Source organism: Bactrocera oleae, chromosome Y (assembly GCF_042242935.1).
Source record: "Bactrocera oleae isolate idBacOlea1 chromosome Y, idBacOlea1, whole genome shotgun sequence".
Classification (NCBI taxonomy): domain Eukaryota; kingdom Metazoa; phylum Arthropoda; class Insecta; order Diptera; family Tephritidae; genus Bactrocera; species Bactrocera oleae.
The window spans coordinates 3,060,041-3,074,321 of record NC_091542.1 but is presented as its reverse complement, the minus strand read 5'-3'; the positions used below and the strand labels follow the sequence as shown (position 1 = coordinate 3,074,321).

General features: G+C 34.8%; 1 protein-coding gene across 1 annotated transcript; it reads right to left on the bottom strand.

Moving 5' to 3' along the window:
* Nucleotides 1-7,525: 7,525 nt before the first annotated feature.
* LOC138858285 (uncharacterized) lies at nucleotides 7,526-8,563 on the bottom strand. Its single transcript, XM_070112781.1, has 2 exons — nucleotides 8,378-8,563; nucleotides 7,526-7,915 (listed from the first exon to the last, which is right to left on the bottom strand). Exons 1-2 carry the CDS (start codon nucleotides 8,561-8,563, stop codon nucleotides 7,526-7,528), a joined length of 576 nt encoding a protein of 191 aa, XP_069968882.1.
* Nucleotides 8,564-14,281: the final 5,718 nt, after the last annotated feature.

Sequence of the window (14,281 nt, the reverse complement as noted above, 5' to 3'; positions counted from 1 at the left end):
GGAAGAGGAAGCCAACAGTTTAACAACCCAAGATGGATATCGCTTAATTCGGTCAGACGCGGTTACTTGTGCTAGATATTTTGACCGCCGCTATCGACAAATTCCTAAGCTTTTTAAAGATAACGCTGGCATTTTTGGGGTGCATTTTGTCACAAATTTCTAGTGGAGAGTGGAGTTTCAACAGAGAGGTTCCCTGCATGTACCTGGCATTTGTTTTATTAATAATTATATTTCTACCGATGGTTCAATCAGTCACTTAAAATTTTATTTGGGTTATCAAAAGCATAACCACAGTCGGTCTTGTACTAAGGAAATAAGAGGGCAACAGTTTTGTCATTTTGGTATGCCATATCCACCAATGCCTTCAACGCAAATACAGTTACCTCTTACAGAAACAAGTCAAAGTTCAGAAAAAGACAAGGAAAACTCTTTCAAAATTCAAAACGTTTTAAATTCAAATATGACTACAGACGATATTTCTTATTTAAACGATTCTGAACACTTCATATCTGATATCAGAATAAATATGTCGTTTGATGACTATTTTTTAGCCCTTAGGTCAAGTTTAACAAAACCCAAAATTTTTCTAAAAAGAAAATTGCACGATCGTTTTATAAACGCTCTGATTTTGGAACTCCATAGAGCAAATATGGATATCCAATATATACTGGATGCATATGCTTGCTGCTCATATATAATTAATTATATTAACAAGTCCAACAGGGGAATTCTAGGCTCTTAAATGAAGCTACAAGTATATCAGAGGTAAATGCTGAAATTATACTATTAAGCAAAAACTTTAACATATAGGTCACAAATTTATATCAGGCACAGAAATATCTGCACAAGAAGCAGTACATTGCTGAATTGGGCTCCATTTTTCGGAAGCAAGTAATGCAGAAATATTTATAAATACCCTTCGACCTGAGGAATGCGTTCGAATGGTAAAACCTAGAGCGGAACTTCAGAACCTTCCTTCAGGTTCGATTAAAATATTCTTAGCCGGTATTTCAGATCGTTATGTTCAAATATCCGATCAGTTAGAAACTCTTTGTTCAACTGATTTTGTATCCTTGTATAAATATATTAACCCTAGTAGAAGATCACAAGATTGTGATCATGAAGAAGAAGAGAGGGAAGACGATAATTTACCAGAAAGCGGGGTTGTCATGCCTCTTAAAGACGGTAGCGGTTTTGTGAATAAACGTAGCAAACCTTGTATTATTCGGTATAGAAGGTTTAACCCAGATTTGGCCAAAGTCTAATTATCTATTAATATTCTAATTAAGGAAAATCAAAGAAAATATGATGTTTTTGAGCAAAGAGAACTTAAAAATGTTCTACAAAGCCTTTGTAATGAAATAGACTTAGAGAAAGGTGCTCAAAATGATTATTTATCGTGGAAAATGAGTTCAGAGTGTTGGCACTTCCAGAAATAAACTCAAATATAAATTTGCTGGACTTGCATGGTGAAGATTCAACAGATAATGGCACTGAATCTGATTGCAATATTAGACATATTAAACTACCCCTTTAAGTTCCAATTGAGGAATTATTTTCTTTAGTTCAAAGTCTAAATACTAAGCAAAGAACTTATTTGACACATTTGACGCACCAGCTAAAAACAAATCGCCCATTTTATGAGTTCATTGGCGGCGGTGCAGGTGTAGGAAAGAGTCGTTTGATAACTGCAATATATCAAGCTCTTAACCATAATTACAATTGTACACTGGATCCAATCCAAGTTCTTTAAAAGTTCTTCTTTGTGCACCTACGGGTAAAGCAGCATTCGGAATAGGTGGAATGACACTTCATTCAATATTCTCTTTACCTGTTAATCAGTTGAATATAGAGTTGAGGCCTCTTAGCAATGACACAGTTAATTCATTGTATTCCAGATTTATCGGTTTAAAATTAATCATAATTGATGAAATATCAATGCTAGGTGCTCGTATGTTTAGCTCTGTTGATGCGAGATTAAAACAAATTTTCAAAACACACAGCCCCTTCGGTGGTATACCGATCATAGTGTTTGGTGATTTGAAGCAACTCTGATCTGTTGGAGATAGGAGCATATTCTCTCCTAATCCCAATGATATATATAGCACTTTAGTTGGTTCTCCTTTGTGGGAGTTATTTAAATACTTGGAAATAACAGAAATAATGAGACAACGGGAGCATCAGGCCTTTGTAATTGCATTAAACCATATGGCATCTGGTACTATGACAAATGAGGACATATCACTCATTGAAACTCGAGTAGTTAAATTAACCTCAGTCGAATCCCAACTGAAGCTATCCCTTCAACTGAAAAAGACTCCGATAAAGGAATTGGTAGAAGTGAAAATCAGAATATTTTGGAAAGAGTTAAACTTTTCAAAACTTCTGAAACGTACTGCCCTATGAATTGAAACTAAAAACCTCCGCCAAATATATGATTACAGTGGCTTGGTTAATGGGGCAGCTGGACAACTTATGCAAATTGATTTCCATTGTGCTTTTCCAACAATTCTGTGGATTAAATTTTTTGAACCTTCTGCTAGTTTGATAGCACGATCAAAACAGCCTCATCCTTTAGAAAGTTCTTGAACATCAATTGAACAAGTTCTAAAATATTTGCAATATAAAAGAAATGAACAAATTTCAATTGAAGGAATCAGTTTCCAGTTGTTTCGGCTGAGGAAATAGCTATCCATAAAAGCCCGGGTGCCAAATATAATAAATTTGTAGTTCATACTCGACCCAGAATGCCTAGAGCTTCAATATATGTCGACCGTAGTCGAGCTACTTATGCAGAAAGTCTTTTCATCATAGGAAATTTTATCCTCCTAACAAAATATCTGAATCGTATCCTATATTTAGGGAACTGAGGGAATTGAACACAAATAAAGCTCTGGCAACAAGTTTCAATTTTATTATTTCCCAAACATCGGGACATCAAACTTTATTCCATAATGTTCAGATTCTTCACGCTCACATTAATGATACAAAAAGCGACTGTTTAATGCTATTTTCAGATATTTTATGTTTTGTACAATAAAAACTTGGATCCTTGCGATAGTTTGATATACCAGGATTTACTCCAATTAACGAGCTGAGAATAGATAGCACGGAAACAAGAAACAGAAATAAACGGGGCAAATTAATTCAGGCCGCAAAGTTTTAGAAGCGGTTTTGTTAAAATGTTTCAATATTATTGTAATATTCTATATAGGAATTCAGCTTTCTCTGTCAGACATTTAATCGTAGAACTTCACGAAGTCCGTACTTCTTTGTTAGGCAATCAAAATGTGCTAATTGTTGGGGACTTTAACATTTGTTTAATGTCTACAGGGACTGCAATAAGAAATCTGCTCCAAGACAAAAACTTTAGTTCCCTGCTTGGTGTAGAATATTTAACTACACCTGCCGGTACACAAATTGATTGGGCATTTTCAAACATGGACCCATCCCTTGTTAATGCAATTACTCTTGAGACAGTACACAGCTATCATGACAGTATTTGTGTCTCTATTTCGAACTTTCAGACTTAGTGCAATAGTTAGAATGGTATAACAATTTACCAGTAGTTTTTAAGACAATTTTAAGAGAAATATGTAAATAATCGAATTAAGAAAATTTAAATTATATATATAATTTTTTATTCCATATGATATTATCGTATAAATATATGATAGAAATTAAATAGTATAAGAAGAGAACAAATATATAAAAATTTAAAAATAATATAATTTAAAAAAAACTAATATAATAAAATAAATTTTAAAATTGTTAATATTTATTATTTTTAAGCTAAACATTTATAATAACATCGATATAATAAATAAAAATGTTATTCATTGTCCAAATATGATTTCTTTTCATACTTCAATCAATTATAAGCGTACACAAAAAACACAAGAACGATTATAATTTGAGTAAATTTAGATAACAAATTGCTCTAATTATTTTCACTGTGAATGTAAATAACTAAGGCAACAGTTAATAATTCTCATTATTAAAATATATAAAGAAATCTCAAACAAGTTTACCATTCAACTTTGCGAGAGTATAAAATGTTTAGTTACATCCGAACTTAGCCCTTCCTTACTTTTTTTACTCATATTTTCGGTAAGGAGCCTCAGGATAGAGATCAGAACCATATACATAACTGGAAAGCTAAATATTTATTACTAACAACTGGATAGCTAATACTTGTAAAATATTAGATATACAATTATCATAAAACCAAAAGCACGTTTACTACTTTCATGAGTAAAGTCATAATCTAGGCACTGTAAAGCTTTATTATAATTTTTTGCTTGAGATTGTTCCGCAAATTTTCGTAGGTTGCTGATATCGGTTCAGGTATTCTTGAGTTTTAAGCTTTTTAAATAATGTCACCCTATTTATATAAACATATTTGGGTAACTATACTGATTCTCTTGTAAATTGTCTTCCTGAGACTGAAATGCCTACAACGACGGTAAATAGTCAAAGACATGATTTGTCTAAAATAATTACTTGGATCGAACTTATAGACGGCAATGGATACTACGGTAAGATATTTTTTAAATCTGTTTGGTGCTGAATTACGGGATATTTTGTCTTTTAAGCCAAAATAATATTGCAGGCATTAAGCAAGGAAAGAGATCAACCTATAATTATATAATAATCGTAACACTTAACTAGGGGTTATTAATTTAGATTAAAAAAATCTAAGGTAATAATGGTAACTCTCAACTAGGGTTCGTTTATTTCATTTACAAAATCTAATAATAACAACTTCCATCAACAGGTTACTATTATTTTGTTACCGAGTGTTCAAGCTACCCCAGTTGATCTAACTTTTTGATTTAAATGATGTGTTAGAAAATATTCTAATATTAAAAACTTTTCAAAAATGTGTCAGAGTAATACTCTGACTGAAAAGTTTAATTGCGCTCAAACCCACTAGTACCATAATACTGGCGATATTTCGTACTCTACTCTACAAATGCCCTTAATGAATTATGGATATACTTGTATACAAGTACATATTCGTTGGCAAATTGCCTTGAAAGTTGAATTCAACGCCAAAATGATTCATCATATTTCAATGATAATAATTTAAATCATATACTTAAAGTAATACACCAAAAATTAATTGTACATACAGTTACCATTTGGATTAATTGTCGATGCGCCCCCAAACACAAAGAAAATAACAATGAATTTCATCAAACTGAACTCACATATGTGAAATTACCTCTCGTTGGCAACTTTCGCCACAAATCATTTTTAATCATTGTTCTGGTCTACAGCGGTTTTGTTGTCTTAGGTGTAAAATCGATTTTGGTTACATTTCTGTCAGCACATCATGCGATACTTGTAGTTTAACTTGATATACAAATTGTTTCCTTGAAATAACTTTAATTTGTTAGTTTGTTTAATTTAATACTCACTGTTTGCCTAAATATTCCCTCTTTGAACTCTTCCGCCAGTGTTACTAAAACAATATCCTTCCACGTCTAATGCTTCAACAAATTGTTTTGTCATTCTTATCTTGATAACATATTAAATCACTGAGTTTATTTTTAGTAAAAAACTGTGCTGTTGATGTTTCACCCTCTTATTTACATCCACTCGTAGACTATACCGATATCTGGGTATATGGCGGCATCATTGTTTCAGAGAAGTCAATATGTACTTGTGAAACAGGACTGAATTTTCTTTGAGTAAAACAGGACATTTTGTAGACAGTAATTCTAAATACCTTAGCGTTTCATTTTTAATAATATCTTAACTCATTTCTCATAATTTTACTCATATTTTCGGTAAGGAGCCTTAAGATAGGGATCAGAACCTTACACATGACTGGAAAGCTAAATATTTATTACTAGCAAGTGGATGGTTAATAAAATCATGCATAAAATCAAAAGCATGTTCAATACTTTCATAAATATGGTCATAATCTAGGCACTATAGAGCTTTGTTATCATTTTTTACTCGAGAATTTTTCTGAAACTTAAGTCGGTCATTGATATCGGTTTGGTGCTTTTGAGTTTTAAGCTTTTTAAATAACATCACCCTGTTAATATAAATATATTTAGGTAAATATACTGATTTTTCTTGTAAATTGTCTTCCTTAGACTGAAATGCCTACAACAACGGTAAATAGTTTCGAAAACATGATTTGTGTAAAAGCTTTACTTGAATCGAACTTATAGACGGCAATGGAAACTACGGTAAGATATTTTTTAAATCTGTATTGTGTTGAATTATGGAAGTATTTTGTCTTTTGAGCTAAAAAAATAATGGCAGCCATTAAGTAAAAAAAAGATCAACCTATAATTAGAGATTACTAAAGCCATTTTAAAATATCTAAAGTAATAATGGTAACCCAACTAGGAGTTATTAATTTAGTTTAAAAAAATCTGAGGTAATAATGGTAACTCTCAACTATAGGTCATTTATATCATTTACGAAATCTAAGTTAATAATAACGAGTTCCAACAACAGGTTACTATTATTTTGTTACTCAGTGTTCAAGCTGCCCCAGTTTATCTAACTTTTTGATTTCAAAGATGTGTTAGAAAATATTCTAAATCAAAAGACTTGTTAGAAATTATTGTAACATTCAAAAAGGTGTCAGAGTAATATTCTGATTGAAAAATTTATGCGCTCAAGCCCACTAGTACCATAATATTGGCGATTTTCCGTACTCTACTCTACAAACACACTTAAGGAATTATGGATGTATACATATTCGTTGGCAACTTGCCGTTTGAAAGTAGAACTCAACGCCAAAATGATTAATCAGAATGTAATGAATAATAATTTTAATTTCATATTGAAAGTAATACACCAAAAATTAATTGTACATACAGTTTACATTTGGATTGATTGTCGTTGCGCCCCCAAACACAAAGTAAATAACATGAACTTCATCAAACTGAACTCACATCTGTGAAATTACCTTTCGTTGGCAACTTTCGGTTTTGGTTATTTTTGTATCAGCAGATCATGAGACTATCATATGTTTTGTAAGATTTTCTTCGTTCAGAATTGACTTTTTAGTTTTATTTTACTTTACAAAAATCAAAAAACATAAAATAAATGTTTGCAAGGTTAATTTTGTTTTGAAACATAAAGAAGCATTGAAGTAAGCAGAAAGACCTAAGTGGAAAACACATGTTACATTTCGATCAAATACCTTTTGAAAATTCTCAAGAGTTTTTGAGAAACGAAAAGAAGTTAATAATTCGTTATAAAACGAAAACCTAATTGCCTGCAATTATGAAAGTTAAAATATCCGATACAAATAAATTACGTCCGCACGATTCTCCGTTTAAATTACAATGAATATTTGTTCCGTTTCTTAGAATCGCCTAGCCTAAACTTAAGCTATGGGCTTAAACTAGTGGTAATGTAAATATGTACAAAAAAACTTCCATTAATTATTGGAATAGATTAAGGTGAGTATTTTGCATATGGTTGTCAAAGTAAGTACTTTTTTTTATAACAAAAACTTTATAATTGATATACAATATTTTAATAATTCATTTTATATTTTCATCCATCTTTCGCAGCAACGAATTGGGTCCGTTGACAATTGTGCTGGTGGCAGTGCTCGGAGAGAGCACCCTATGAGTAGGTGCGCTGGAGTTAGCATTTTGCCGTCGTTGGGGTCCTGACTCAACGGTGCGAGGGCCCGCGAATTGAGGATGGCCTCCATTTCGGACAGCAGCGTTCCCAGCTCTTCGGCTGTGAGCAGCACGTTGCCCATTTCGCGTATGATGAGGTGTTTGGCGGACTTTACTGCCACCTCCCATAATCCGCCGAAGTGCGACGCCCTCGGTGGTATAAAGATGAATTTAAACCCTTCGCAGGTTGCGGTCGGCACCGACAAAGTTGGTTGCGTTGTCACTGGGGAATTCCTCGGCGACCAATGAACCTTTTGAGGGCGAAAATAAAGGAATTAGTCGATAAGTCAGAAACTAATTCTAAATGTACTGCTTTTGAAGTGAAGCAAACGAAAACTGCGATATACGTTTTCACGGGTGGTCGACCGCGTATTTTTAATGTAGTAATGGACCACAAAAATCTACGCCATATATAAGAAAGGGTCGTAGCGATCGAAGTCTTTCGACTGGCAAATTTCTGATTATTTGCGTTTGCAACTTCGGCTTGTAATGAAAACAGTGTGTATAGTTTCTTATAGTTCTACTGCATGCTTCTCTGGCATTAATCAGCCATATGTGTTCTCGAAGAAGCGCAAACAATTCTTTTGATCAGCGTGGTGATTTCGAAAGTGCAGGAACCGTAAATAAGTGATAACGAAGTGCGAATTTTTATTAAGTAATAATAGGAATTTGGCATCGTATGGGAGAGATGCATTTAATAGGCGACCTCCTACTTGGATTAATTTGAATGAAAGCGGCATATCCGAGTACTCATGCAAAAACGGATTGAGTCTTTGTAAGTTTGCGGGTAGCGTGGAGCCTTTAGTCAGTTCTTGGATTTCATTCGCAAATTCTGAATGTTGGACCAGGTGAACAATTTGTAATTCGTTTGATGTCAGATTTTTTCCCACAGTAGTCATTTTAGGGTCATCTAACCCACCGTAATAAATATGCGACCACACGAAGCAATTTTTATTTAGAAACGATTTTTTCGATAAGGTCCATTATTGCATTATCTTTCACATTTGCTGCTAGTGTGAAAGTATTTTTCTTCTTCTATAATGCTCGTCTTCTGGAGAGAGCTGGAAGTGAGTGTTAATTGGCCACAAAGCGAGGTCTTCTAGGAGGAACTGTGGATCGCCAAACCATATCGAATTATTCAATTGGTCCACGTTGCAACCCCGATCCGCAAGATTTTGTTTTGGACACTCTATTTGCGACAAAGCTTTGTAATGTAGATGGATGTGTTTTAACCCAATGCAACACGATTTCCGAGTCTTTCCAAAATGTAATTTTCTCGAGTCGTCGACTCAACATAGGCTCTACTCGTGACCATAATTTGGCAAGAAGATGTGCTGCTGACAATTCGAGACGCGAAAGAGACTTGGTCTTTAGCGGAGCCACTCTAGACATTGCAGTAAGCAGCATACATCTGACACTACTAGCAGACTGGCTTCGTATGTATATGCAGCCTCCGTACGCTCTAATTGAAGCGTCGGAGAAGCCATGTATTTGGCAGATAGCACTCGACTCTAGGTTTACACACCGAGGAATGCTAATAGATGAGAGCTGCAGTAAGTTGGCTTCGAAATTCTGCCAGCTAGTGTCAAGGCGCAATGGAATCGACTCATCCCAATCTAGTTTTTGGTTCCAAAGTTCTTGCAGAAAGATGTTTGCTTTGGTGACTAGTGGCGCAAATAATCCAAGAGGCGAGCAGAGCCAACTGGCATCTAAAACAAATCGAAAGTCCTCTTTCGGCAACCAATGGATTCCTAGTGATGTAGTTGGGTTTTTGTCATTGAAGCTTAATGACTTTTCAGTGCAGTCACTGTCGAAAAATTTAGGGTGTTTCGAAAACCACTTCGTTAAGGTGAATCCGGCGAGTTTAATATTTTAATTCTCTCACTTCTTATAAGATCTAGAGACTCAAAATTTTCAGATCCTATTAATAAGTCATTAACATAGAAGTCTCTTTTTATGGCCAATAAACCGAGTGGATACTTAGTCGTATTAGCATCGCTGAGCATTTGTAAACACCGTGTTGCGAGAAATGGTGCAGGCGCAGTGCCGTAAGTGACGGTGTTAAGTTGAAAAATCTGAATTTGCTCTGAGGGATGCTCTCTCCACACAATAAGCGGACAGTGTCTGTCTTCTTTATGTATGATTATTTGGCGGTACATTTTAGTAATGTCTGCCGTTAAAGCGTACTTGTGTAAGCGAAAACGAAGAAGAGTTGAGTTTAATTCTTCTTGGATGGTTGGACCTACCAGCGAAAGTTCATTTAATGAAATTTGAGAAGAGGTACGAATCGACGCATCAAAGACATCTCGTAATTTTGTTGTTGTGCTTTCTGGCCTCAAAACGCACTGATGCGGAATGAAATAGTGTGGCTCACTCGGGATCTTATTATTTGTTGGGCTAATGTAACCCAGAGCTTTATACTCATTCATGAAGTCCAGATACATTTTACTAAGTTCTGGATCTTTCAATGTTCTTCTCGAACTTCTTCTTCAACCGCCGAACTGCGGTTTCATAGTTAACCGAGTAACTTACGATCAGCATTCTGACTTGAAGCCGTCCTGAAGGCAATACTTGAGTAGTATTAACGAAAAATGTTTCACATTCTTTTTGCTCTGGTGTGAATTTGATGCCATTTGTTTCTGAAGTTAATTCTTCTAGAGCCCAACATTTTTGGACTACCGAATTAATTGACTTTAAGTCTTCTTCAGCTTTGCATAATATGCTAGAGACAGAAGGAGGAGGACTTAGATTGCTGACATATTTGCCAGACACAATCCACCCTAAAAGGGCTTTCTCTAGCGTTGGTTGATTAGGACTGCTTTTAATTTGGCCAACCGCTAACAGATCGGAAATAAGATATCAATCTTTTTTGATTAATGGAATTCTGGATCCGCCAATTCAATATTGTGCCGAAATTCGTAATTATTTACCCGCGACTTAACAAACGCGCTTAATTTTGTCCCCACTTTCGTATAGGAATTTGCGGTTAAAGTTTTGTGTTAGCGTCGAATCCTCAACTTCTGTGCCAACTCTCCGTCATAAACTTGACTTGGGAGCCTGAGCCCACTTTTTAAAGTAGGGCAGGCGGTTAAATAATGGTCCTTTGATTTGCACTGTTGACACGTTGGCTGCTTAGTATTTGCAGCAACTAAAGCTAACTTCATCCTGTCCATGTGTTGCTGCTTCCTGTGATTCGTGCTGGTTGCGGTTGGCAGCTCAAAAAGTTTCGAAATTGTATTGAAAAATATTAAACGTTTATTATCGTAAACCTTTTTGAGGCCTCCCAATGCCTTCGGATAATTTTCGCCCGACATTTGAAACGCTTTTACTGTTCCCAAATCTTCTCCAGATAGGCAATTAACCAAGTGGTTAAATTTTTCAATATATGGGATATTTGGATCATTATGAACCAAACTCTCAAACAAACTCATGAAATTTTTGAATTCCGAATATTCTCCCTTGAATTTCGGCAAATTCATTTTTGGGAGTCTTGAGTTGTGAGACGTTACGAAAGATGTTTCGGCAATTGATGTTCTATTTTTGGCTAAAATAGTTTTAATTATTGATTTCGTTTCAACAATTATGTCCTCTAACTCCCCTCGTGCCTTCATCAATATCTTCAATTTTAGATTGGCATTTCATAGTGTGGCTTTTCACTGTGTGAATTTAATATCTCGAGCCGGCATTCCAATTCAATTGGATCTAACAACATGATTTTTCCAGAAGGCCCGTTTTAATTTAAACTCCCTTATTGGAGAAAAGTTGGCGATAGTTGGCCTTGGCTGCTCATTTTGGCTTTTTGAATTAAAATTCAGGATAAATTGAAAAACTTTGGCAACAGAAATAAATCTGGAAATATTGGGAATCGATTGACGAGAACGAAAAATAATGATATCAATTCTCAATTACACGAAAAGCCAAACGAAAGAAATAAACTCAAAATGAGCAATAGCACAATTGTAAAATTTTAAAGCGAAAAAATTTTGTTCGAGAATTAAATTTGTGAAAAACCGAGATAATCTGCGGAAAACTGACCGTATTAAAAATTTTAGATTATGCACTTTACAAAAAGGTCGCACTTGAATGTAAATGAAAATGCTACCGCTATCCCAGAATCCCTTTACATTCACTTCAATACAGTATATATCTATTTATATAATATGGGTACGTTTAATTTGTGTTTATTTTATTGTTTTTTTTTTTTGCACCACTTTCAGTAAATCGCACCCGTTACATGGTGCGTCGGCTGTTTGCCGGCGTTTACGTCCCTTTGGAACAGGATGCAGCTGCAGCTCATTCCCACGACGGCAGCAGCGAATTGACGTCAGCAGCAACGTGACGGCAGCAACGCAGCGATAGCAGCAGCGGCGAGATGGCAGTACAGAGATGGCAAAACAAAAAACAAACGGTTTTTATTTATACCAGCACTTTAAACGGCCCGCTCTTTTTTTATTGCGGCACTTTAAACGGTGCTTTTTTTAACGGCTCTGAAAAACTGTAACTTTTTTTTTTTTTTTTAATTAGAGCAAACACGTTTTGTGCTTTTATTTGTGCACATCACTGTACTGTAAATCATTTTGCACACTTGCACGTATGTATGTATTTTGGTATTTTCTATTTTTCGTACACTTATTCGTTTTTTCTTTAAACTGTACACTTTATGTGATCGCCTTGTTTTTTGTGTTTTAGGTATCTGATCACTTTTATAATTTATTGCACCTCTTCACCACTTTGTTGTTTTTTATCCTATTTTAGTATTTTAGGTATTACTTATATATAAAATGTATTACGAGATTTTAGCCCACACCACGATACTGATCATATATCAGTATATATATATAGTCCAGTCATTATAGTAAGTTCACCTCGGAATTCAGATACCCAGCTGAAAGTCTGTAAATACTTGTATATTGACACCCTAAAAGTTGTCTCAAAACCTACATATGGTAGGGTGTACGCAACTATTAAATTTCAAGGTCAAAGGTCACAAAAATCGGTTTTTTGCGCTTTTTTGTATCTCATTTGCTATGTGCTTTTTGCTACTGGTATCAATATTGTAGAATACAAAATTCTCTAAAAATTTTGTTTAAAATTTTTTTTCATACGGTGAACCGTTTTCGAGATAGAGGGCTTAGAGCGCGCGGTCACAGCATCACTTCAGGTCAACCGGTGCCTCCGATCAAAAACTCGCCATATATAGTTGATGAACTATCGATAAATCAATGATTATAAATATTTGTCAATTTTTATTAACTATTATATTATATTTTACTAAACTATTTATAATTTTAATCATCTTCTTCCTCTTCATCGTCGTCTTCCGGCTGCTGGTAAATTTAAAGCTGGTCTTCATTATCGTCTTCAACGACATTTGTTTCAAGTTCTTCCATTATTTCGGTGTCAAAAGTTCCATCTTCGTTAATGTCGCTCTGATATGGTAGAGCATTCAGACAAACTTGCCCATTACATTGGCCACAAGCTGAAGAGCATTGCAAGCCCGCTTTCCTGCATCCGCATCGCGAACCACAACCACTCTTGCAGTTGCAGAAAATTGTATTTAGCAAATGTTCTGGAGCAGGTGGTAAAATTGTCATGATAGGCTCCAGAAAATCGTTTCGCATTGCCCAACCCCAATCTGGGGTTCCAAATCATGCCCTAACCAAGTTTGAACTTTATAATGTACACGTTCGAAATGTTGATGAGCAGCTGCACTGGTTGGTGGAATATTTTAAAGCTGCACAGGTTTATTAAGTTTTGTAAACTTGACGTAATGCATATAACGAAGATGATCGAGACTTTTCACAGATTTCGAAGCATTATAGACTGCCAATAAGGTTTGAGTTCCACTCTCTAATAATTTCTGGGCCGAACAATTTTCTTCCTCAAATACTGCAGCTAGTTCATCCAAATTGGTCAATTTCTCAAAAACTTTTAAAAATGTTTTTTTTCCCTTTTTTAAAAGCGCAGAAGTTGTGTCACATCCACTTAATGCGTGCAGAAATAAAATATGTGTTTTGGAATGAGGATAATTATCAAAACTTTTAGTCGTGTATATCTCCGTTTTTACATTGCCTTTCCCAACTTTTTTAAAGAAAATTTCTTGTTCGTACGACAGTGTACGCCCAATTAAAATGATGAGTAAATCAATATCGTGTTCTATTATAACTTCAGTTTTTTCAGACTTTGATTCTTCAATTGCAGTTTCAACAATAAGAACATCCGCATCATCTCTGGCTTGTTTAGTAGTAATAGTTGCAGCTTGTAATTTTTCAATTAACATGTTAATGAGCCTATCTTTGTTTTTTCGATTTGATAAGAATTTTTCTTGAGTAACAGCTACAACTATTGTTTCATCGAAACAGACTTCATACGTTTTTAAAAGTGCAGCAGTTCTTCTCTGCTGCTTCATAGCTTCTACGTCTGAATATCCGTCAAATACAACAATTATTTTGGAACTGTAATGCCTTTGTAAATAATTTATGTATTTATCAAAAATAATAGAAAAAATATCTTCTCTGCTCCATACAACATGATGAAGAAGAAATCCGCCATCAATAATGAACGTCACATTATTTTCATTGAGAACAAAATCAATTGGGCTCATATTGTCATACAAC